At 38.4% G+C, this 26137-nt stretch overlaps 1 protein-coding gene across 1 annotated transcript in view; it reads right to left on the bottom strand.

The window, feature by feature from the left end:
- dmd (dystrophin) overlaps window positions 1-26137 on the bottom strand; it is a 1748406-nt gene that overhangs the window by 1112122 nt on the left and 610147 nt on the right. The window contains exons 23-28 of the mRNA XM_041212034.1: window positions 18908-19021; window positions 13476-13631; window positions 9163-9333; window positions 4936-5118; window positions 3931-4065; window positions 926-1075 (exon numbers count right to left, since the gene is read on the bottom strand). Of these exons, the coding sequence (XP_041067968.1) occupies window positions 926-1075; window positions 3931-4065; window positions 4936-5118; window positions 9163-9333; window positions 13476-13631; window positions 18908-19021 (909 nt within the window). The remainder of the gene's footprint in view (window positions 1-925; window positions 1076-3930; window positions 4066-4935; window positions 5119-9162; window positions 9334-13475; window positions 13632-18907; window positions 19022-26137) is intronic.

Genomic DNA, 26137 nt, shown 5'->3' with positions numbered 1-26137 from the left:
AGTTGCAATTTCCAGTGACATAGGTTCTTGGTCAACTCAAGGTATCTCCTTCTTTGTGCTGGGGGAATGGCCTCTGTGTCCTTCCTGCTCCTCATTCATCTCCTCTGCCCCTCTCATTCCCAAGGCCTTGCCCTTCCTGTGGAGAATTTTGCCTCTCATCACCACTAGACCCTAAGTCTCAGTGTTTTGCCCCCATTGCCTTCTGCTGCCTTTCTTCTGATTATGTGGCCCCTCCTTTGTGTTTGGCATCTAATGCAATGCCAGGAGGGTGACAAGTCCCTGCACTGCCCGAATGCATTTTGCCTGCTCTCCCTGCAGCCTGCACTGAGCTAATGAAAACAGTGTGCCAATGGTCATGTTCCGCTCTGCACTGTTAACCCTTTCATGGGGCCCACCTAATTCCCAATGTAGCCTTAACTGGCTCCATGCTGTGAATCTGCCTCCATTCACCTGGTCTGCCTCAGATAGCCCTGTCAAAATCAGAACATGCCCCTTAATAAGCTGTCAATGAGTTCTTTTACAAACTCAATTGCCATGGTTAAGGATCGAGCAGTTTCTCGAGGCTGCCCTCTCCTGCCCTAGTTAAACTCACTGGCGCTGTGAGTGGTATCAGGAAACCTACATGCCAGTCAGCGCCAGTATCTTAGTTCCTCACTTGCCTCAGTTACTTCCCCCACTAGGACCTGATATTCAGCCCTTTTGATCTGCAAATAGTTTACGATCCATATTGTACAGACACCCACAAAAGTGCATAAAATTAGCACAACTTGGAAAATATGTTGAAAAAATAAGACAAGTCTTTCTAAAAGATTTATTTTGATTGATCCAGGCCCAGTGCCATGAAATCCTCTCCAAAACATGGAATTAGCATTATCACCTAAGGATTATTAAGTCACCTGAATAAATGGCAGTGCATTCATCTCACCTGTTGTAAGAGCTCCTCCCAACGAGTATTGAATGTCTCCAGCTTTTCATTGATCAGCTCATCCAGGATTTCGCCATCAGTCAGTGTCTGCGCCAACTCACGGATTTGGTTTTGATTATCTTCTGAGTGACGCATGACATTTTCCAGGGACTGAAACAAATCCACAATATTAGAAGTAAATGACTTTGAAGTTCAGCATTAAGCAGGTCGATTGTGTTTTTTATATAAATATATCTGTATACTTAGGTTAGAATGCGATCCAAGGCTATAACACATCAATGAATTCAGATAGCATAAAAACAGTTTATCAGCTTCCGACCATTTAATAAGAGTGGAGATAAGCCCACAGCAGAGATAAGCCTGTAAATAATTTGACTGGCAAAGCATTTCAAATGGACGATAGGCTCAGTGAAGTGGCACTGTTTCACGTAATTCAAGCTCCAGTGATATCAGGTCTTACTCCTTAGCAAGATAAAAGAAAATACCTCACATTTTTGTATGTATATGGTGACCTATCCACAAAAAAAGACAGGCACAAACATTGTATTTTTACCATTTACAAAAGCAAACAGCCACAGGTTACAGGTTACCCTTCAATGCCTACACCTCAAGTCCCTGATCATGTAAGAATGATATCTGTGAACATAACAGTGTCATCTCCTAGTGCACAAAAAATTCTTACTCTGATCCCTGGCAATTGCTTCTAAGCCAGTGTTCTATTTGAAGCATTGCTATCCTTTGTTGGCAATTAATGATACATTTTCAGTTCATCTCAGATATATAAATTATGTGGCCATCATGGAAGGTTTAACCACTAATTGCTAGTCACCTTGGGCCATTAGCAGTTAATAGAGAAGCACATTTTTATTGAAAACCATTATATTGTATATTGTTGCTTGCACCAACTATTTTCAATAAAGTCACAGAGATCAACATTACTGTGCTGCCTAATACATATGTCAAAGAAGTATTGCTTCTGACATCAAAAATCACAATTTACTGTTGGGAATATTTTAAGGGCAGTACAGATAGAAGCTTTCTAAAATCTGTAGTGAGTTCACAGACTTTGTAATAACATTTTGTGTACAAGTGGTCCAGTAAGTAGTAGTTGAATTTCAGCTCCCCCACCATAGCACTCTCTCCCCCACTCCATCCCCGTTTCCCAATGGCACTGGTGGGGTTGCAATCTTGTATAATTGGAAGCCAAAGATTTAAATAGTTTCAAGTGCAAAGGGCAGTATGTCAATTTTTTTAAATCATGCCTCCACAGAATGCAACACTTCCCAGGATATCTCCATTGGCAACACAATGCTCCCACTACTCCCAATCCCAAGGGTATCCACTCTTTACCAAGTTAATTAAGGTAAGTAACAATTAGTGGGCAAACCTTGCAAATGATTCATGTACCTAAAATGAACTTAAAATGTATCCATCATTGCTAACAAAGGATAGCAATGTTTTAAATAGAACACTGGTTTAGAAAAGGTTGCCAAGGACCAAATTAACGATCAGGTAGAGAGTAAGTTACACAGCCACAACTTTATGCTATTTAACACACAATTTATCAGGGTTAATGACTGATGACATGTAGAGGAATTTAGATGGGAGTGGAGGCCAGGTTTTTGTTATAGTGTAATGACAACAGCCTGGAGTTCTAATACCACTGGAGGGAAATGGTGCACTATAGAAAGAGGGGTGTATTGAAGTATGCAAATATTTATAACAGGTTGAGTGTTTGAGGCTGGGAAGAATGGAAAGATTGTATTCAGAACAGCGATGTCCTGGCTGGGATTGTATTAACAGTCAGAGCACTGACAGGGGAATACACTAAGTGAGAACTTTTGATGGAGGATGTTGTCTGCACAAAAGTTTGCGGGGCTGGGTTGGGGGGGGGGTGCTTGTGGCTGGGAGTGGTGTGTCAGACTTCTGAAAGCAATGGAAGGCCAATTCAGAGTGTTTGGGGAATTGGGGATGGGTTGATGGGTTCTGCAAGTAAATTAGGAAGTAGAATTTACATTTATATTACGTCTCACCACTTCCTTAGGGTGTCCCAAAGTGCCTTGCAATTAATGAAATACTTTTGAAGTTTACTCTTGTAACATAGGTAAACACAGCAGCCAACTTGTGCACGGCAAAACCCAATAAACATCACTTGAATGAATTACCAAATAATCTGTTTTTCTTTTGGTTCATTATGATGTTTTTCTAATCTTCATGTCCTACGTTATTTTATTACTAGTACCTTAGATCAATCTTGTGGATGAATCCCAAAACCCCATCCCTTCAAAATTGTCTATCTTTGCTTTGAAATTTGGATAATCGTTTGATAAAATGCCAAGAGAATGAACAGCAAACCATCTGGTAATTGCTTTTAGTTGTTCTGCTGTCTATGGCTTCAAAAGACCTTAATTCTGTCCTCGAAGACTGTACAGCATCACAGAAAACTTCCTTTTAAGTTTAAAACAATAAGAGAATGTTGAATAAGCACATAAATAAGTCACACATAGTTATATATTTACAACAGACATTCTGATATCTAACTCAGAGTGGGAAAAATAATAAGATGTTCACAATTATTAAGAGATAAGTTAACACTTTGTTTCTATCTTTAGGTAACACGGTGATTTCTTCACAGAGTTGGAGTCTACGCCCCTACACCCATTGAAAATTCAAAACAGTGTTTCTCTATTTTAGGAGTTTCTACTGATTTAATTGAGCATTCAGTCGGAAAAAAGCCAAACACTTATATCTGAACAGAGAGGTTCCTTTTAATATCTTAGAAAAAGCTGACCTAGAGTCCCGGAATTTTAATATTTCACTAGTCAGATTTAAAAAGGAACCACCTGTAATGCTCAAAATGAATGCAAAGCATTGCACATTTGAACTAATAAATTTAGATGAAATTATGACAATTAAAAGTTGTACTTATTTCATTTAAATATGATTTTTCAATGAATGCTATATGGAGGGTACATGCGAGTAAGTCTACAGGCACAATTACTTACATCAAGTGCCTCAGAGATCTCTTCTGCACCTCCCTGAAGGTTCTCTGTTTCCCTGAGTTTAAGCTCCAGTTCATCAAGCCATAGATTTTCTGCCTCCAGATAGGACAGTAATTCACACCAACATGACCACACCTCCTGGGATTGAATGTGGGAAATCCAAAATTAGAATCAAAGACAAGATAAAATATGATGCAGAATAATCAAGTAACATGATGCAATAAACTTCCTACTCAATTGTAGAGTGTCTTTCAAAAGTACAGGAACATTCTTTGGGGAGAAATGAGCAGACTCGTGGAGAAATAACCAAAATTTGTGTTAACAAAAACATCTCACTAAATATAAATTGAGTGTGTTTAGTGTTCATCATATTTTAAACCTTTGGAGAAGGCTGATTCTCCATACTCATCATTATGCTGAAGGATGGACAAACCCACCATGGCAACATTTTGATAATATAGGGATATAACATTAGATTGTTTAAAGATAATAGCAAGCTTGAACCAATCCAAATCTAAGAAACTTCAGACATGCAGGTATCAGCTTATGAATGTGTCTTTACCATCATAGGAGATACAAACAGACAATCAGCAGAACTGCTTTCAATCTATTTCTTCCCCACACCCACACAATCACTCACCCCCAACACCACCACTCACACAAAAACCAATGGGAATTATGTTTTCCTTGGAAACAACAAAGATCTCTATGAATATAGTGTCATATTATTGTGTTTGACAAAGAGATAACCTCCAAGATAATTTACTACAAGTAATAATAGATTCTTGCTGTCACCACTATTTTACCAACTTCCAAATAGTCCGCTACATCTCAGAAATTAGATAAGAATGCCCCTGACATGTCTTTGCCTGCAGCCCTGGTGCTTTCCTTCACATTACTTAGCATACACAAGCAATACATGTCCATCCAGAAGCAGTTCACAATCTTTTTTAACTAACATGCTTGATGGGAAAGAAAGGAAGGATCTTTTGCAATCCAAGAACAAACCTCAAGAGTCTTGCATTTTCTATTCAGTCTGCTGCAAAGCCGTTGGTAGTTGCCTGTCAGCATGTCCAACTCAGACTTCAAAGCTTCATGGGCTGCCGGTGGAGCCTTCTCTATAAAACTGTTAACACCATCACTCAACAGCTTCACCTTCACCTCTTTCTGTGAAACCTCTTCCTTGGCTCTCTTAAAAAAAATAAAGTGCACATAACTTCACAAGCATTAAAAGTGCAATTGTGTTTACACCAAACATAACTGCTACTTCTATGTATTCCCACAACCCTCCCTGCAAGTCCAGGAAATGAAACATGACCATATACAGCCCTCTAAGTTAACCATTTATTGAGAAGAAAAACTGTTTATGATCTTTAGGAAAACATTGGTTATCAGCATTCAACACTGAAATCTCTGATTCAATTTACAGAGACAGGGATTGGGTAGAATATACCTTTTTCATAAGACCACATTGATGGGAAGGGAGTAGTAAAGCAAGGTCAAGCAAACTTCTAAAAACCTATTTTATTGTTGCATTAATTATAATTACAATTATTATTATTAATTGTAGACCATGACCTGGACTCACTTGGCTAGCCATAGAAATAGTATCAAAGAGCTGCCAGTACCCAATGACAAGCATGGTGAGCGATCCAATATTTTAAAGATGATTAGTAAAGAACCCCTATGCCTAATGAAAGAGTCTGAAATATTGAAACTTGAATAATATGGTGCAAGAGCTACTTGCTGCCTATTTTCCACTCTCCTTTGCCTCTTTACCTCTCCTTTGACTTTACCCCTCCCTCAAAAATCATCTCAAAAAGAATGCTGAAAAAACAGATTTAAAATGTTGAAATTTTTTGAAGCATCCATTTAGGCAAAAGTTAGAGATAGATTTTACACCCAACTTTTACTTATCTAGATACTGGGAACATCCAGATTGTAGCCTCTTTTAACGAAGTATTGCTTCCACTGTTCAGTTACCATTGATAAGATTACATTAATTGTGCTTAGAATCACCTTGCAGAACCAGACAGTTTATAATCATTGTTTGATATAAATTTTCACGTAATGTTGATGCAAGTATTGGCATTAAATATTCTGCTTGGAACATCTTATCTGATGATACAACAGAGAGGTTAAGTATAACTTCAAACAGTAACCCTGTATAAGATTATTAGATTACTAACCAGAATACTAACTGCTAAAATCTTACTTTATTATGATAAACTAACATCTAACTTTATTAGGAACTGGTCTTGGTGTTATAATGGAGTGGGAAAACTTAGAAATACAGCACAGTATAGAAAAGATACCAAGATAGTATGGGAAAATTAGCAAAAGCTGAGAGCTAAAGAGAGCACAGGACATAAAACCCTCGAGGTACAGTAGTAAATACGAAGGGCATTGTGTAATTATGTAAGGTTAGCAACAGCCACATGAACCATTCCTGGTTTGTCAAGAAAAGCATACTCAATCATGGGGCTGAAGATGATTGGGGAGAGGGAGGGATTAACTGGACAAGGGCCAGAATAAAAGGCCTCCCGTCCAGATTCGTGTGTTGGAGAAATCTAGAGACAAGAGAACAAGACAAGAACAAGATATGAGATAAGAAGAGAGAGAAACAGAGAAGAGCCTGAAGACCAAAAGCTGCCAGAAGAAAAGTCATTGTGTGCTCCCCATCCAGTTCTAATGTGGTAAGTATATAGCCCGCATTAGACTCTAAATCATGCCTGTGTTTATTGCTGTAGTTTACCTGAGAACTTAATAAAATTTGTTCTGATTTTATCTCATTATTCTCACAACTGAACTTTTTGCCAGTCCATTTCCATAACAATTAGGAATTCAGAAAACTCAAAAACCAACACTTATAAGGACACGAGGTTGGGCACTATGGGCAGGATTTTCCAGCCCCGCTGCCACCAGGATTGTCCAGTCCAGCCAAAAGTCGATTGGCTGGGCTGCTGAATCTCAGGCAGCGGGTCCCACCACAATGGGGCTGGAAAATCCCAGCCTTTGATTTACAACAGCGATCATCAGCCTAACCTTTTTGACAGGCATTAAATTAGCCCAAGCATTCTCGTATTCATTTTAACTGGGTTAATGCTTGTTTTGAAATAAGACAAATGAAAAAAATTAAGTCAGTTCAAAGGATTACCTAAGCTTAGTCCAAACCCTGCCTAAATCCCTTAAATACAGAATGGTCTTCTTGAATAACAGGGTTAGGTGTGTTCACCTGTAGATGACCAGATATTGCTGGCTAGCTTAAAGAAAACTGCTGTCTCAATAATGTCTCACCTATTTATTCCATGCCTCCCTTGAAAACAGCACACAACATTGTGGAATCCTGTTTCTATTAGATTTAAGGCATTTTGTCAAACAACTTGAGGTTTAGAGGTAGTAATAGACTGAGGTCATGAGACTACTCCCCTAGTATCACATTGTTTCCCTATTCAATTACAATGGCAACCAAACATTTCCCAACTATTCTTGCAAAACTGAATTAGCTATTGTCTCTTAGAATAAGCCATCATCCACTTACAACTTTATAACTTATAATTGTCTTTTAGCCAGAGAAATTATTTTTGACATAGCATTCTAAACAAGTTTTACAGGCTAACAACAGAATCCATAGTGTCATGGAAACATAATAAAGTTTTAGTCGTTCATCATGCTGTTACTAAGCAATGTCAATTGTTGCTCTTTGGCAATCAAAGTGCTATTTGCTTTTTGGTCACTGGTGGGGTTTTTGCAAACAATATTGCTGTTTGTTCAGAATTAACAAGTCAACTCACGAGGAATTTCCACTGAAATGCACAGATGGGTTGCCTGGATAATATCTTACTATCTCAATAATCAGCAGCTTTCTCTTAGCAATGGCAAGCAGCAGTCCTTAATTATTTCTTCCAAATACATATGTAGGTTGCTTATGAGAAGCACTCAGATGTTATTTTTAGCACTTAATGGTGTTACCTGTGCAAATTGCAGAGATATGTTCCCAAAACACTCCCGCCTCTTCCAAGTCCTAAGTAGTGCTGCATTTATAATCTGTCTCTGTTTAAAACAGCTAGTCCTCAATGTTCCAACATTTGGGAATGGAGGTTGGGTGGCTTTCATATGCGAAGAGTCAATGTTAAATATATTATCAGAAAAGTACACTCTCAGGGCTTCAGATAAAGCATGCATTACAATGCTTCACTCAAGGAAACCTCATTAAAAATGTAATGAGATTCCCATTTTAGCTGCTAAATTGCAACTCTTTTGAGGCACAACAGTCTCAAATCATTCTATAGTTTGTTCAAATGTAATAAAATAATGAAATGTGCTATGCAAAGCAACCATGACATAGGTGACAATAGTGGTGGAGGAGCTGAGGAAAGATTAACCCCTTAATTTATGTTATCATGTTGCAGAATCTAGTGGGTCTTCTTCTGTTTTTCTGGGGCCTTAAATATATTTATAGTGTCTTTGAGATATATTCACTATAATATCAACCGAGGAATCTCACAATGTAATGAGAAACAGCTCTCAGAAAAACTCTTATCGTTTGTGAGTAAACAAGTCAGTCACACTGAAAATACAGTGGAACATGGGTGTATTATAACTCAATCCCTCTCCTAAAAAATTACATTGCAGGGGAAAAAATATATATATGAAAGTGCGTTTTGCACAGGTGCAGTTTGAATTCCCAAAGTGCCTACAAACAATCAAGGCAGGAAAGCTGGTTCCAGGAAAATTTGATCTCGATGCTTTGGTCAGGTACTTTTCCAATATTATTGTGTCAGCTTGGTTTAATTGGTAGCATGCTTGGCTTTGTGTCTATGGTTTCAGATTCAAGCCCTAATCCAAGCTCTTGTGCATTATAAACATAGATTGTTGTAAACCCACCAGGATTATTGCTGGTGACTGGTTTACCAATCTAATCATCCCATTGTAAGCAAGATTAATTCAACCATTTCTTTTGTGTCCCTTAAGTTTGATCCCAAGCACAACAGCCATTTGATCATCCACCCATGTAGAGAACAGCTGTGCCTGAGAGCACTCAAGGGTAACCTCTGGACTGTATGAGAAGCTTAAAGTTCGCACTGATTTTTGCCAACAAAATCTGTCAGATAGAAACTAGGAAATACTGGCAACAGAAAATGCTAGTGATTGAAATGAATGCATTGCCACCTAACATTATAAAAGTAACAAAGTATATGAAAAACACAAACAAACTTGCTAAGTGAAATTTACCGTGAGTTCTTCCACAGCCTTTTTGAGCTCTTCAGGTGTTTTATATTCAAAATCTCTTTCCAAATATTCCTCCTCAGCTTGTGCTATCCATTCCTGCATTTCAGACAGGTCTTTCCTGAGACTCATTGTCTTATCCAGTCCACCTTTTAACGCGGTCTTTTTGGCGTACGCCTATTTTTTGCAGTTTGAAGAAAAGGCAATTTTAACAGTTTGTGTCTCACAAAACATTTCACATGGCATTAGGAAGAAATACTATAATTATAAATAAACAATATCCTATCTTCTCACCTTTGCATAAAATGTCTGGGAAGTGCACAAAGCTTTTCTTTCAGTAAGGTAGTCACATATGGACCCAGTTACAGCTCCCTGTGGAATCATATACTCAGCCAGTACTCACTGACATCCTCACAAACATTGGTGCAATCAGGCTGATGAATTGTGATAAATAATCCTCAAGATGAAAAAAGTTCCAGTTTTTGAAACTGGTGAAACATTAAAACTTTTATTTCAGCCATGAGCAAGAATTTATTACATGCAGTGGGGGTTGGGGAAGGTTATTTTTCAGCATTAAAACAAACTATGCAACGCAAATAAATTACACTACCCTTCCTTTCTATTTTTTCCATTGTGTGTGTGCATTGCAGTGCGCAATTTGAAGAAGAAGCCTTGGGCAGCACCTATATAATTTTGGTCAGATTTAACATAGTATGCCTGCTCCACTTCAGGGGTACTGACAACTTTTCTCTGTCTTTGTAGTAATCTGGAATTTTGCAATGGAAGGCCTTTCCACTTTTGGGGATTCATTTTATAGGCTGTTGATGTGGGCATTTTTCCCAGCTCCTTGCAGTTGCTGAGAATAAGCTAATAAGAGATAACAATCTCACAAAATATAAAAAAAATTCCTTGCTGCATTATGCTAATTGTTGCAGTATTAATAGTGCCGCCTTACGGCAAAATAAAATTTGAAAGATAATGGAAAGCTAGTGTTTACATGGCTGGAGGTTTCAGCTAATGGAATAACTTTCATGGTCAGCAAGTGAGAAGAGAGAAGGTTGATTTTCAAGCTTTTTCCACCCAATGTCAATGACAGCAACCTGCAGATATTTTATTGCCAACAAGTTTGTGATGTTTCACACAATCAGGGAGAAATGAAAACATTATCAATATGCAAAGAAGCAAATTCAGCCATCCCCCTTTGATTTTTCACTATTTAGTATATGCTAAGTTTTCCAGAGGGCCTCCTTTTCAAACATTGTTACATTTATGGTACCGATAAGTTCATTGGATGGTGCAATCAATCTTTTTTCAGTAGGCTAATTTCTAAACATTGATAACGCAAGCAGACTTGCTCTCCTTAGCACACCCTTGAGAAAAATAAGAAAGCCAGAGAGTGAAACTACGCACTCCCCAGAAAGCATACACAGGAAGACATTTTTCTTTATGGTTCAAAAGAAAAAATAAACATCAAATCACTCTTTATGGAATGAGATTTGGATGTAGCAATTACTGTTGGCAATATTAGCTGATGATTGCATGTTGCTATAATATTCCTCTATTTACTGTTTTAAAAGTTGTGTTTGTGCCAAACACCTGATTGACCAAAAAAATGGAAATAGGGTCTTAAGTAATTCAAGAATTGCTCTGAATTAAGACTGTATACACACATTTGCTTCTTAGCATTGTTGGAATACAAGCTTGTGCCATTCAGATTACTGGAGTGTGTGTAACTGAGACAGATATTCAAAATTTGTATCTATGTTTAAATTTAAATCTCTTTCTATACATGTTATTTCTGTTTATTAGTATGAACATCTGAAATTTTACTTTAATGCTGCTCATTGAAGCTTTACAATACATTTTGCTTATGTTACTGCAAAATACAATGTTTTGAAGGTTATTGCCTTATGATGCATTAAAACTCTGCACCTGGAGCAACTTCAACTACCAGTAAAAAATTTCCGTACAAACGAAATTCTGGACAGCTATTGGATTCAATAGGTTTACATGATAAAACAAACCAGCTGGAAACAGCATTGTGATTTACCACTTTGTAGCTATTAAATATATATATACAAGATCTGAATCTATCTCTTTAATAAGAAGCCATACATTGAAAGTCATAATTTTAGGAAGAGAGTGTATTAATATACTGTCCTTGACATTTTAAAACATGAATATCAACTCCAGCCACCCTTTAATCATGTCCCATTAAAACCCAAAAAGGTGCACAAATGCAAAACTGACTAGTGTTAAGTATTAAGGGCATTTACTCATTCATGCTCAAATTTTCTCTATTTTTTAGCCGCATAACTTGCTTGTGCTAGATTGCACCTGTATGTGGACAAATCAGGAGGAACCTTAAGGTCCAAGTTTCATAGCTCTTCTGATATCTCAGTGGGAAAATGCTCCACCTAGTGTGGCACTGAGACATACAAATCCAGGGTGATTCCAGGTTCAATCCCTAACTTCTGCTGAGTTAATCAATCTCAGTCAATAGCAGTCTGGCTGCTACAATTATTCTTGGAGCGTCTTGGCCTATCAAAGGGGAAGGAGAGATCAATAAAATCAGTCGTGGTTGCCAACCTGATCATAATCCATTGACGCTCGTGTGTTAGTAAATGTTAGATGAGAACAAGGTTACTCTTATCTATGACACCAACTGTCCATTTTCGCACAAGACAACCTATTTGAGATGGATGTTAGTTGCTATTGATACCTATGGATCCATTATCCAATATGAGGCACTGCCTTCAGGAGAGGAGGGTCATGGACAAATAAGAAATTATAATTTAAAAAGTACTAGGGTCGAATGCAATCAGTGTTAATATTCATCAATTCTATCCCCACCACTGCCTAAGACACACCTTGCAAGTATTCAAATAATGAAAAAAATTGAAACTTATCATGTCTCAGTAGACCAAGAAAATGACCTGAAGTGGAGTTGTGACTCTAGGTTGCCACTGTGGGGCCACATCATTTTTTTTTTGCCGATCTTATTTTCTGTCCATAAACTGTCATTTCTTTCCAGGTTACTGTTACATGGTCAGTGAGATGCTGGCTTTTACCAAATCAGCCATCAGAGTTTTAGAGATGGAGGGTAAATTTTCCCCTGGACATCAAACTGGCATGCCCAATACAGAAACTACAACATTTTTATTTCACTTGGTTTTATTTTATGCCTGGTGGCAAAGTGGAAATCTGCCCCAGAACTTTCATCCCAGGGCTAATTCCCCACACAAGAATGATAAAATTCTACTACTTTTATCAAATAGCTGTGAAGAATGGAGCCAAACCAGAAATGCTGGAACTGCCCATCAAACCCAACTATCGCACATCAGCAGACATGATTACTGTTCACAAGGTATTGTTCGAGAGTTGTATATGTCAAGGATTCAACATTGTCTCCTAGAGATTACTTTGAATCAAAATAGGTCAACTTTACAGAATTCTTTGTAAATACCGACATACAAAGGGACTGGAATTCTTCCCGTTGATAACTTCAGTGAAAAGGTTACCCTATTTTGTTCTTGCACGGACTTTTTCCACGCAATCAACAACAAAATGAATATCACAGTAAAAAAAAGTCAGAAGGAGAGCAAATTTAAAAAAACCTGAAAAAATTTACTGTAAGTTATAAGTCCAAAGCTGTTGTCACTTCACAAGACTCAACAGACATAGAATTCTATAAATCCTATCTTATCTGCTTAAGTGTAGTAGACCGTGTCAGCGTATAATCAAACTAGCAAAATTCTGATTCAGAAGGACAACGTACAAAAATGTGTTTTCAATATGCATCACTAATAAAGTTTGTCGGGACAGTTAGTTTCTAACACACTTCATTAAGCACATATGCCAGCTCCACATTGCACAGAGTTTAGTGACTGCTATATGAAGACTTCTCAATATTCTGTATCATCCTGAATGCCACTGCCCACATATTAAACCATTGCATTAACTTAATATCTTGGCAATAAAACCAGTGCCAAACTTCACTCAGTAGTTTGCTCTTTGGCAAACAGATACTTTGATCTTATATGCATACCATGATCTATAAATGTTGATAGATATGTAACAATGTGTTGATTATGCATGTTAGTGGGTTTCTGCATGCCTTCATTTCCAGTGAAGATACAGCAGCAAAGTGGGGGAAGGTCTGATGAAATTCACTGCCATAGTCTGGTGAAGACACAGGAATTTTAACAAATACAAAAACAGAAAATGTCCAATTCAACACTGCTACCATCTTTTTCTGCACAAAACATTGGTATCTGAAGATACCATTATTTTGATTGTCAGAGACTGGACTTTCTCACCTGTTTACAGATGTTCTCCCAACATGCATTCAGTTCAGAGAGCTCGGTCTGTAATTTTCCCACATAAGTGGGCTCAGCCTGGCTTTTCAAGGTTTCTCCGACCTCATTAATACCATTTAAGCTGGGCTGGATAGTTTGGATGTCATTTACTAATGCCTGAAAAAGAAGCAAAACATAGTTATCAAAATTACTCAAACATACCTGGAACTACACAGATGAAAGACAGAGCAAAATATGATGGTTCAATGAAACTTACAGCTGAGTTTGAAAATCAAAATCCTTCTGATACCAATAAGATAGCAAGAGAAGTTCAAGCAAACTTAAAGAAACATAACATGTTAATTGAACATCTAGAGATTTATCTTTCATAAGAAGCTGTAATTTGAATTCGGGTTTGTAGGAAGGATTCACATTTTATTAATACAATTGGTCTGGTTGGTGCAGTAATGCTGTAAAGATCTATAACATTAGTTTGCCTTTACTCTAACATTTTTTTTCGCACATGTACAACAGAGATAGGATTTTTGACACTTGGTAACATTACTAATATTTCAGTTCTAACAACAGATAGAGGATAATACATGACTTGTCAGTGAACTACTAATTCAGTGCAGTGGTTCAAATACCATGAACATAGAGAAAAGCACAAGCAGTTTAGGAATGTCAGCAGAACACGAACATTGAATTACTGTCTTTAACCCACTGGGAGCTGTCATTCTTTAAAGCAATACATACTCAAGATTTTAGAAAGACCACTGTAACCACACTGAGAAGCTTCTTACTCAAATCCTTGATCCTGTGCCTGCCATTCCCTACCTGATTTCCAAAGACTGTACTCACCAGCCATCTATAGCTGAAATTTCCCAGGAAATGAGCTCTGTCCAATTGTCTTTGCTTCAGTTGCAGTAGATAGCTTCATTGCCAGAACTTGTCAGCCAGAAGCTTGCTACCCTTGGCAACTTTTTGAATCAGCTAATTTAGATTTTCAACACACCAGGGAATGATTCACAAGGCAGTTTCTCAGGAAATGAAGGGAAGATCTAGTACTATGCTACAATGCAGGGATTGGTATGCTCCTGCTTTATATTATATGGTTCACAATTTATTAAACTTTGCCTTTTTTTAAACTGAATCACATAAGAACATAAGAAATAGGAGCTGAAGCACAGGCCCATTGAGCCTGCTCTTCCATCCAATAAGATCATGCTGAACTCTTAGATTAACTCCACATTCCCATCCTATCCCCATATTCCTATATTCCTTTGGTGTCCAAAACGCTACCAATCTCAGTAGTTTCTTCTTTGTCCTGTCCTAAATAGCCAACCACTTATCCTGGGACCATAACCCCTAGATCTAGACTCTCCAGCCAGGGAAAAAAAGCTGCTTAGCATCTTCTTTGTTAAGCTATCTTAAAATTATATAGGTTTCAATGAGATCACCTCTCATTCTCTAAACTCCAGAGAATATAAGCCCTTTCTACTCAATTGTTCCTCATAGTACAGCCCTCTCATCCCCAAAATCAATCTAGTAAAGCTTTATTGGACTCCTCGGAGTCAACTGTATCCTTGCTTAGGATGAAGACCAATCTGTACACAGTACTCCAGGTGTGATCTCATCAAAAACAATTGCAACAAGATTTCTTTATTCTTATACTCTTAACCATCTTGCAGGAAAGATGATTATACCATTTGCCTTCCTATTCTTTGCTGTACTTGCATGCAAAATTCCTGTGATTTGGGGACAAGGCCCCCATAGCTTCCGGAATGCCAACATTAACTAGTCCCCTATCTTTTAAAAAATATTCTGCTTTTCCATACTTCAAAGTGGGTCTTTTCACACTTCCCTACATTACTCCATCTGCCACATTCTTGCCTAATTATTTAAAATGTCCATATCCCTTTGGAGCCTCTTTGCATTCTCCTCACAGTTTACTTTCTCACCTAGATTTGTGTCATCAGCAAACTTGGATATATCATACTCAGTCCCCTCATCCAAGTCACTCACATAGATTGTAAGTAGCTGTGGTCCAAGTAATGATCTTTGTGGCATTCTAATACTTACATCCTGCCATCCCAAAAATGTCCTATTCATTCTTACACTCTTTCTTTGTACATTAACCAATCCTCAATCCATGCCAATATATTATCCCCAATCTCATAAACCAAATTCTTGTGCAATCTCTTGTGCTGCATCTTATTAAATACCTTCTGAAAAATACATCTTCTTGATCTCCTCCATGCTTTTTCATAAGGCAGTGAAAATTAATTTTTTCAATGTAGCTTTGCAGCATCATGCACACATCTAATTAATACCGATCGCTTTTTACATTTCATGGCGCTACTAAGTCTTTCTTCATCCAGTAATACTGGCCTCACAGTTTCTTGCACTTCTTAAGTCTGTTCTAGTTTTGATATTTTTAGCACCACCCTCTTGCTGAGCACCTTAACAGCAGCATCTGTAAGTCCAACTTCACCACCTACAATTCAGAGGCTGCATCATCTTTTCTCAGTGTCTAATCCAGTGAATGAACAATTACCTGATTGCAGTAATTTGTTGGCTGCATTTCACACTATCAAATTCTCTTTGAAATGATGCACATTAATACACAGACCAGACACGAGGACTAAACCAACAAATATCTTTATATCCAAACAGCAAAAGGAAGCCTAAACAATGATAACTATCAAAAGAAACAAATATGTTTACACTGAAATTGTCAACAATGACTCAATTAGCCTGTGTATGAACAGCTTTAGATTGAAATTTGAGAATCTCTATGAAATAATAAAAATGGTATGGTTATAGCACAGAAAATTCAGCCTCTTTTCATCCTCACTTTGGCTCTTTGTTCAATCCTGGCAGGGCTTTCTTCTTTCACAATTCTTATTCAGTTCAGGGAACCACTTCTGATGAAACTCATATATTGTTTCAAACTCCCTGCTTTTAACTAGTTTGGGGTCAGAACCAACATTCTTATTTAATCCTTGGTGCAGTAATTCCCAAACAAAGTCAATGATATTTCATACATAAACAGAAGAAAGCACATATACCAAACATATAAATGTTAAACAAGACATAATGCACCCCCCACCTCAGAAACTAGTACACCATCATAATTATGAGCAACTCCACCCTCTTACCACAAAAAATCCTGCTATTGTTAAAGCCTTCTGATACTCAGTACCTTGTGGTCTGAAGTTAACTTTATCCATTTATCTGCACAAGTCAAGATCATTTGCCATTTTCAAATTCCACTCCTCATTACTGATTAAACAAATAAAAAGAAAACAGCCTCAGGTGCCAGCACTTGGCATTGGACTACACAGTCTGGGTTTGGAGATGGGTGGGGATTGAAATCCTTTTAAATTTAACTTGGATAAAACAATCTGTGGTTCTTACAGTGGGAATTCATTTTTTTCTACTTATTTCTTGCATTATGATGTGAAGATGTGACTAAAAGATACTCAGGTTTTCGATTACATTTCATCAGTAAAAAAGCAGAAATTAACACTCAAGGCATGTCTTCACCTTTTGTCCGCCATAATAGATTTTCCTCTGTGAAACAGTATTGGCTCAAGGTGCCAGCCATGAATGACTAGCATGCATTATGAAGAGTGGAAGAATAGCTCATTGTGAGACACAACAATAGTCAATCTGAATGTTCTGGTAACATTGAAAGTTGTGCAGAATGTTTTTTCATGTTTTAAGTGATGAAAGCTCCTTGCGTCAGTTAAGGTCTGATATTTCCCCACTAGCTATCTATTTTTTAAAATACCCAAAACACACAGTGACTAAAAAGTTTCTTATTATAGTTGTGAGGGAATCTGTTTTTTTAAAAAAATTATATTTTTTGAGGCAGACCCTAACTGAAAAGGGAAACTGACAAAGGAAACTCACCCTCTCAGTTTCTAAGGAAACAAAAACAAACTGAGATTTGGAAGTCAAAACTTCTGAGCAGACTGGGCCTGGTTGAAAGATATAAAAGGACACGGATCAATCCAAGCTGGGTAGTAGCAGTTGATGAACCCAGGGGTGCAGAGAAGCTTCAAGGGGAAACTGAAAGGGAAAACTAAAGAAATCAGTGTCCAGGTCTAGAAGCTGAGAATAAGTTGCTGCAGCTGTTTCTGTTACTTGAAGATAACATTAGTGGATCTATCCCATCCAGACCGAGTTAAGCAGGTTCTGCAGACATGTGCCATTTGTGGTGAAGACTTTGCCTGTGGAACTCAGGTTAGTTCTGCGCTGCCGTTGGCTGGGTGTCAGACTAGCTCCTAGGAGGAGAGGAGCTGAAATTCCGAGTGAGGAAGACAGAGGTTTGAAGGACTTTGTGACTGAGTGCGATCACCAAAATCTGAGTGGACTGCTGAGCCAATTCATAAAATCTGTCTTAGTTGTATCTGCTATTTAACATGCAATTTATAGTTTATAATTTGCCTGTTAATTCATGTTTAACTTATGTTGATTCTGAATGTTAGAGGATAGGTTATCTAAGATAGTATCTAGTGTTTTCTTTGTTTGACTCTTGTATAGTAAAAATCTTCTGTTTTAAACCATGGGGAAGGATTTTACATCTGACATGCGGGTGCAACTGGAACGTAAAATGACACACGATGACATCATCATGAACTCGCGCGGAATTTCGTTCGGCGTGCGTGCGCCAGAGTCGGCTGCATGCCTGCCAATAATGTAAAGGCTTATTAAGGCCATTAAGGTGAATTTTACACTGCCGGTCCAACCGTATGGTTGGCGGGCAGGCAAAAAGACCAAGCAGCCTTTACGCTTTTTAGGAAACCTCATCCATGAGCGGGATGATGTTTTCTAAAGCTAATACTGATGAAAAACAACTTTATTTTGAAAATAAAAACATGTCCCATCTCATATGACACAGTCACACAAGGGGACATGTTTCATTAAATTTTTTATGTCCTTATCTATTTTTTTAAAAAGCACTTCAATCTCCTTGACACAGCTCCATGCCTCAGGGAAATTGAAACACTCTTTTGCACGCATACACGTATTACGCGCTGGACCCGACTCTCCCTGCTCCCCTCGCCCGTACGGGTAGCGCTCAGCGCGACTGTTCGCAATCCACGCAGGGTTTTTGACGGAGCTCCATGACTGTCCCTGCCTAACGAGTGGAAAGTCCTGGCCATGGAATCTTGTGGCTTAATTATTTTAGTAAATAATTAGGGTTTTCGAATTTCTTCCAATTTAAAAAAAATGTTACTGGTCTCTACTTAGATCATAGCACAGTGAAAAACGCTAATTTATTAAATTGTTTTATTTGTTGTAGCTTCCAGTAACTTTCCATGTAATAAATACATAACAATGGACCTGCATTTGTATTTACCCTTGAAATATGCAGCTCTCATTAATGAGGTTGCCATTTCTTCTATAAAGAGTAAAATTATTCTTGCAGGTAATTTACTTACAGTACATTGCTCTAGCTGCTTTTCAAGTGCTTCTGAATCACCAAGAGCAGGCCATTCTTCATTCAGGAAAACATCAACTTCAGCCATCCATTTCTTTAAGGTTTTTGTATCATTCTGTAAAACACAATACAAAATAAAGTTGCATGTGATTGGCTCTATTACCATTATAACAAATTCCAATAAAATATTTCAAAAGCTTTCAATCAATCCCTTTCCAGCTCATTTTATATCAGTGGTATTTTGCACAGCCTGTGCCCACTCTGTTCAATTGGAAGAATTACAAAGCCTGTGATACTCTGGGAACAGGTCAAATTGAATGAGGTAAAGCAAATTTAGTTTATTGGGAGAAAAATCATACAAATCTTACTGCATAAAAATTGATTTTTCAAAATCATTCATGGGATGTGGGTATCGCTGATAGGATCAACATTTATTGCCCATTTCTAATTGCCCTCAAGAAGCTGGTGGTAAGCTGCCTTCTTGAACCGCTGCAGTCTATGTGATGAAGGTAATTCTTAGTGCTCTTAAATAGGAACTTCCAGGATTTTGACCCAGTAACAATGAAGGAACAGCCGTTTCATACTTTTTTCTGTCCTGGTTCTTCTACGTGATAGAGGTCACAGGTTTGGAAGGAATTGTAGAAGCCTTGGCAACTTGCTGAAGTGCATCCTATGGATGGTATACACCCAAGCCATAGTGCCCGGTGGTGGAAGTGGTAAATGTTTAACAACCAATTGGGTTGCTTTTTCCTGAATGGCGCTGAGCTTCTTGAATGTTGTTGGAGATTCATTCATCCAGGCAAGTAGAATGTATACTCTTGATTTGTACCTTATTGATGGTTGAAAGGCTTTGGAAAGTTGGGAGGTGAGTCACTTATTGAAGAATTTTCAACCTCTGACCTGCTGTAGCCACAGTATTTATATGGCTTGTTCAGTTAAGCTTCTGGTCAATGGTGACCATCAGGTTGTTGATAGTGGGGATTCAGTGATGGTAATGGCATTTAATGTAAAGGGAGGGGCTGGTTAGATTCTTTCTTGTTGGAGATGGTCATTGTTTGGCACCAGTGTGCTGTGAACATTACTTGCCACTTATCAGCCCAAGTCTGAATGTTGTCCAAGTCTTGTTGCATGTGAGTACAAACTGCCTCAGTATCTGAAGAGCTGTGAATAGGACTGCACGCTGTGTAATCATTTGCAAAGATCCCCACCTCTGACCTTAAAATGAAAGGAAGTTCATTGATGAAGCAACTGAAAATGGGTGGCTCTAAGGTACTGCCCTGGAGAACTCCTGCAGTAAAGTCCTGAGACTGAGATAATTGGCCACCAAGAAACACACCCATTTTCCTCTCTTCTCAAACTTCAGAAGCCTCGTTACATTTAATCAAAATATGCTTACTGAGGCCGGGGTGACTGCATACTCTGCTTTCACTTTTGTACAATCTAAGCTAACAGTGCATGTATGTAAACACACAAAGCATGGTAAATAATGTTGGTGAGGTGCAGGTGCAAATATCCACATGGGGACTTTGATGTTGTGGTGAGAATGAAGACTTGGCTCAAAAATGGCAGGATTCAGTACTAAATGTTCCTTGATATAAGCTGTTCAGAAGAGATAGGGAAAGAAAAAATGGAGGGGGATGGCAATGTTGATTAAGGAGAATATTACAGTGCTACAGAGAGGATGTTCTGGAGGGGTAAAAAAAACCAGAATCTATTTGGTCAGAGTTAAGAAACATTTTAACTGCCATTACACCACTGAGTGTATTCTATAGTCCACCAAATAGATTTAGAGAAACAGATTTGCAAGGAAATCAGAGAGGTTTAAAACTACAGGCAGTGATAATAGAAGACTCCAATTATTAATTAAGTGGGGGTGGAAGATAGGACAACTGAATTCAGAGTTCTAAATGACGAAGGAGATACAGATGTAAGATGAAGCAGAATAGGGGAACATGTGACAGATTGATAATACGAATGAAAAGCAGGCTGGATATAGACAGTCCAAAGAGTAACTGTAAAAGGAAATAAGAAAGGAAAAGAGGGAATATGAGAATACATTAACAGTTAACATAAAAGAGAATCCAAAAGTCTTCTATAGGCATATGAATAGTGAAAGGATATTAGGGGGAGGAGTGGGGTCAATTAGGGTCAGAAATTGGGGGCATATGCATGGAAACAGAGGGCATGGCTGAGGTAATAAATGAGTAATTTGCATCTATTTTTACGAAGGAATAAGATGCTCTTGAAGTCATAGTAAAAGGCAAAGTGGTTAAGATATTGAGGACATTAAAAAGGCTGACTGCACTTAAAATTGATAAGTCACCAGGACCAGATGGAATGCTTCCAAGATTGTGAAGGGAAGCAGGGGTATAAATTATAGAGGTACTGGCCATGATTTTCCAATCCTCCTTCAAAAAAGGGGTTGTGCAAGACCATTGGAGAATTGCAAATGTTACATTCTTGTTCAAAAAGGGAAGCAAGGACAAACCCAGCAATGATAGGAAGTCAGTTTAACCTTGTGTAGTAATTTTGGTTTTGTTTAGTGTGCAATGTACCTTTAAGAATAATACTTGTTAAGGAAGATCACATGGTCTGTAGTAACCAATACGAGAGTAGCGCAGGCTACCTCTGAGTCAGTGTAGAGATAGAGTTGTTGAAAGCACATGTGTAGTTGCTGCTGAGTATTGTAAATAAACTTGATGTTTCCACCCAAGAAGTGTCTGCAGATCAACTCTATTGATAGCAACAATTCGGCTACCCTTACAACACCTTGCTGGTGGGAAAGCTTTTAGAAATTATATTCCAGGACAAAAATAAACAGTTACTTGGAAGAATGTGGATTAAATAAGGAAAGCCGGCACAATTTTGTAAAAGGCAAAGTTATGTTTAACTAACTTGATTGTTTTTTGATGAGGTAATCGAGAGGGTTGATGTGGTGTACATAAACTTCCAAAAGGGCTTTGATAAAGTACCACAGAACATACTTGTCAGCAAAGTTGAAACCCATAGAATAAAAGGGAAGGTGGCATCATGGATATAAAGTTTGCTGAGTGATGGGAAATAAGCAGTAGTTGGGAATGGTTATTTTTCAGACTACAAGAAAATATACAGCGAGGTTCCCTGGGGTCAGTACTAGGAGCATTGCTTCTCCTGATATATATTAACGACCTAGATATAAGTGTGCAGGGCACAGTGCCAAAATCTGCAGATTGCACAAAATTTAGAAATATTATGAACTGTGAGGAAAACAGTGATATACTTTAAAATAACATAGGCTGATGGAATGGGCAGATGCATGACAGATAAAATTTAATGGAGGAAAATGTGAAGTGATTCATTTTCACAGGAAGAACAAGGAGGCAATATAACCTAAAGGATACATTTCTAAAGGGGATGGAGGAATAGAGCGACCGGAGGCATACATGTACAAATTGTAAAAGGTAGCAGGGCTGATTCAGAAAAGGGATAAAAAGGCATATGGGATCCTGGGCTTTATAAATAGAGGAATAGAGTACAAAAGAAAGTTATGATGAACCTTCAAAATCACTGGCTCAGTCGCAACTGGACTACTGTGTCCATTTCTGGGCACTGTATTTTAGGAAGGATGTGAAGGTTTTAGACAGGGTGTGGAAAAGGTTTAGAAGAACGATTCCAGGGATGAGAGACTTCAGTTATGAGGATAAATTGGAGAACCTGGAGCTTAGGTAAAGACACAGATCAAAGGAGATCTGATAGAGGTGTTCAGTATCATGAGGGGTCTAAACAGAGTAGCTGAGAGAAACTGTTTCTGTTGGCAGAAATGTTGAAAACCAAAGGCCACCAATTTAAAGTGATTGGCAAAAGAAACAATGGGACATGAGGAAAAATATTTTTAATGTATCAAGCGGTATGAATATGGAATGAGCTGCCTGAGACTGAATGAAGGCAGATTCCATCATGACTTTCAAATGAGAATTGGATGAGCACCTGAAATAAGAAAAAAATTGCTGCGCTACAGGGAAAGGGTAAGGGAGTGGATGAGCAGTGGTGCTATTGCAGGCTGCTGATATGGACACAATCAGGCTAATGGCCTCAGAAAGTCATTCATGGCACAGAAGGATGCCATTTGGCCCATCAAGTCTATGCTGGTGCTTCGTGAAGCAAGCCAGTCAGTCCCATTTCCCTCATCTACCCTTTTGGCTCTGCAAGTTTATTTCTTTCAAGTGCCCATCCAATTTCCTTTTGAAATTATTGATTGTCTCTGCTTCCAACATCCTCATGGGCAGCAAATTCCAGGTCATTAACACTTGCTGAGTTAAAAAAAAGTTCTTCTTCACATTCCCCCTGCGTCTTTTGTGCAAAACATTATATCTGTGCCCCCTTGTCCTTCTACCTTCAGATAATGGGAACAGTTTTTTTCTTGTCTACCCTATCCGAATCTGTCATAATCTGGTACATCTCTATCAATTCTCTTGGCAATCTTCTTTGCTCCAACAAGAAGAACCCCAGTTTCTCCAACCGAACCTTGTATAGTAAGACCTGCCTAACGTTGACTCACTTCACATTGAGTCACTTTACTCTTGTTAATAGTGTGAATATATCCATTTAACAATACCAGTTTCATTTTAATGTTGTTTGCCACAGACTTCCTTTTCTGTGGCCTGCCTGCTCACATGGCCTTTCCTGCTGTACTTCTGCTCTCACCATCAGTCCCTCTTTCTCTTGCTGGCAGCCTTGCCTATGCCCTGGTGTTGCTTCCACCCCAGCAGTGCCCTTGGCCCTCGTCTCCTGCCCAATGTTCTTACATTCGTCCCCGGGGTCTGCTCTTTCTGCTCCTCCTGCTGGTTCTACTCCAGGCTTTGCTGCTGAACTCACACTGACGTCTATCTAGCAGCAGGAGTTGGGTGGTGCAGGTAGTCCAAGGACTTCAGCTGCTACTTGTAACAACTTCTAACATTAGATGGAGCCTGGTCAATCTAAAAGAACTGTACTGTAGGTGAGTGCACTGTAATTCTTTTAAACATTTTACATTATATTGTATTTCTTTGATATTTAGTGGTGTGTTTTATTTTGCAAGTTATTTCAACTAGGAATGCACAATGCTGCACATGTATGTACAGCATCTCAACTTGTACATTGTTTTTTCACTTGTGAGAAATGTGCAAAAGAACCAAACCCTGGCTTTAACATCAATTTCTATGGGAACCTATGACTCACTTAAAGTCATTTAATTTAAAGTTGAAATTTTCAGGAAGGTAACCACAACTTTAAGTGGGGACTCCCTGTGCCTACAATTCCCCAAACCTGGAACCATTCCATTAAATCTTTTCTGCATCCTCACACTTATTCTAAAGTGTGGTGACCAGAAATGAATCCAATACTCTAGTTGTGGCCCAACCAGAGCCTTATGAAGGTTCAGTATAAGTTACCTGCTTTTGTACTCAATGCCTCTATTTACAAAGCCAAAAATCCCATATGCATTGCTAACCACTCTCTTAATATGTTCTGCCACCTTTAAAGATCTATGTGCATGCACTCCCAGGTCCCTCTGTCCCTTCACACTCTTTAGAACAGCACCATTAAGTCTATATTGCCTCTCCCTATCTCCCTTCTGCCAAAATACATCACTTCACATTTTCTTGTATTAAATTCCATATGCCACTAGCCTGTCCATTCTGTTAGCAGATGTCCTGTATCATCCTCTCTGTTTTCCAATCCTCCAAGTTTGGTATCTTCGGCAAATTTTGTAATTTTACGCTCAATATCCAAGCCATTTTTATACATCAAATAAAGCAGTGGTCCTAGCACTGACCCTTATGGAACACTACCTTCCACCAAGCTCCAGTCTGAAAAATAAGCATTTACTGCTACTTGCTTTTTTCTGTCCTTGTCATTTTTTAAATCCATTCGACACTGACCCTCCTATTTCATGAGCCTTAATTTTAATAACCAGCCTTTTATGAGGTACTTAGTCACATTTTTACTTAAAATCCATCTGGACAACATTCATTGCATTCCCTTCCTCAACCTTCTCAATTACTTCAACAAAAATTTCAGTTAGATTAGTCAATCATGATCTGCCTTTTATAAATCTATGCTGGCTATCATTAATTAAATCAAACTTCTTTGGGTGTCTATTGATTTTTTTAACTGATTATTGTTTCTAACACCTTCCCCACTACTGTTGTTAAACTAATTAGCCTGTAGTTGCTAGACTGTCCATACACCCTTTCTTGAGTAAGAGTCACATTTATCACTCTCCAATCAACGCTCTGATTGTGGCAAGCAGTCCGCTATCTCCACCCCCATTTCCTTTTTGCAAGCCATCCAGACTAGCTAACTTATCCACTCTAAGCACAGCCTTTTCAATATATCCTGCCTAGCAATTTTCATCCCATACATTAGCTCTACCATTTCCATTTCTATAATATTTTTTTCAGATCCCGCTTCCTTAATAAACACCTATACAAAGTACTCATTAAGTATTCTAGCCTTGCCCGGCACCTTCTAAGTTTATATCACTCCCATTATCCCTAATAGGACCTACTCTACATTTTACTACCTGCTTATCATTTACATGCTGGCCGAAGATTTTTGGGTTCCCTTTTAGGTTGACCCATCTGTTCTCATATTCTCTCCGTCAGTCTTATTTTTATCTTCACTTCCCCTCTCAATGTAATGTATTTGACTTGGTTCTCGCTTGTAGAATTCACCTGACATGTATCATACACCCTCTTTTTTTTGTTTCATCATATTCTTTATCGCCACCATCATCCAAGAAACCCTTGAGGGAATGTTGATAGCCTGTACCTGGAGCATCTCCTCCTTTGAGTTCACCTATTGTTCCATTACAGGTTTTCCGTTCAGTCTTGGGTTCCATTTTACCCTGGCTAAATCCTTTCTCATCACATTGAAATTATCCCTCTTCCAATTTAGACTTTAGATTGTAACCTGGATTTTCCTCAAGCTCAAATGAAGACTTTGCTTTTCTGTAGGTTGTAAAGGCCATAAATGAGCTGAGTCTAGAAAAACTCAGCTGCTGGTGGAAACACAACATGAAACTGCAGACCATTCAGCACTAATTAGCAATAACTTGCAACAAAGCATCCCTAGCCGGGAATATTGAAGGTCACACATATCATATAACCTGATTTAAGACAGAATACTGCGGTAGAGTAGACACTGCTTTACCTGCATCCATCTCTGGTATTCTCAGGCTGTTCACCTGGTGTACAGAAAATCAGTTGCCTCT

Source organism: Carcharodon carcharias, chromosome 18 (assembly GCF_017639515.1).
Source record: "Carcharodon carcharias isolate sCarCar2 chromosome 18, sCarCar2.pri, whole genome shotgun sequence".
NCBI lineage: Eukaryota > Metazoa > Chordata > Chondrichthyes > Lamniformes > Lamnidae > Carcharodon > Carcharodon carcharias.
Note: the sequence above shows the minus strand (reverse complement) of the source record. Positions and strands in the feature narration are given on the sequence as shown.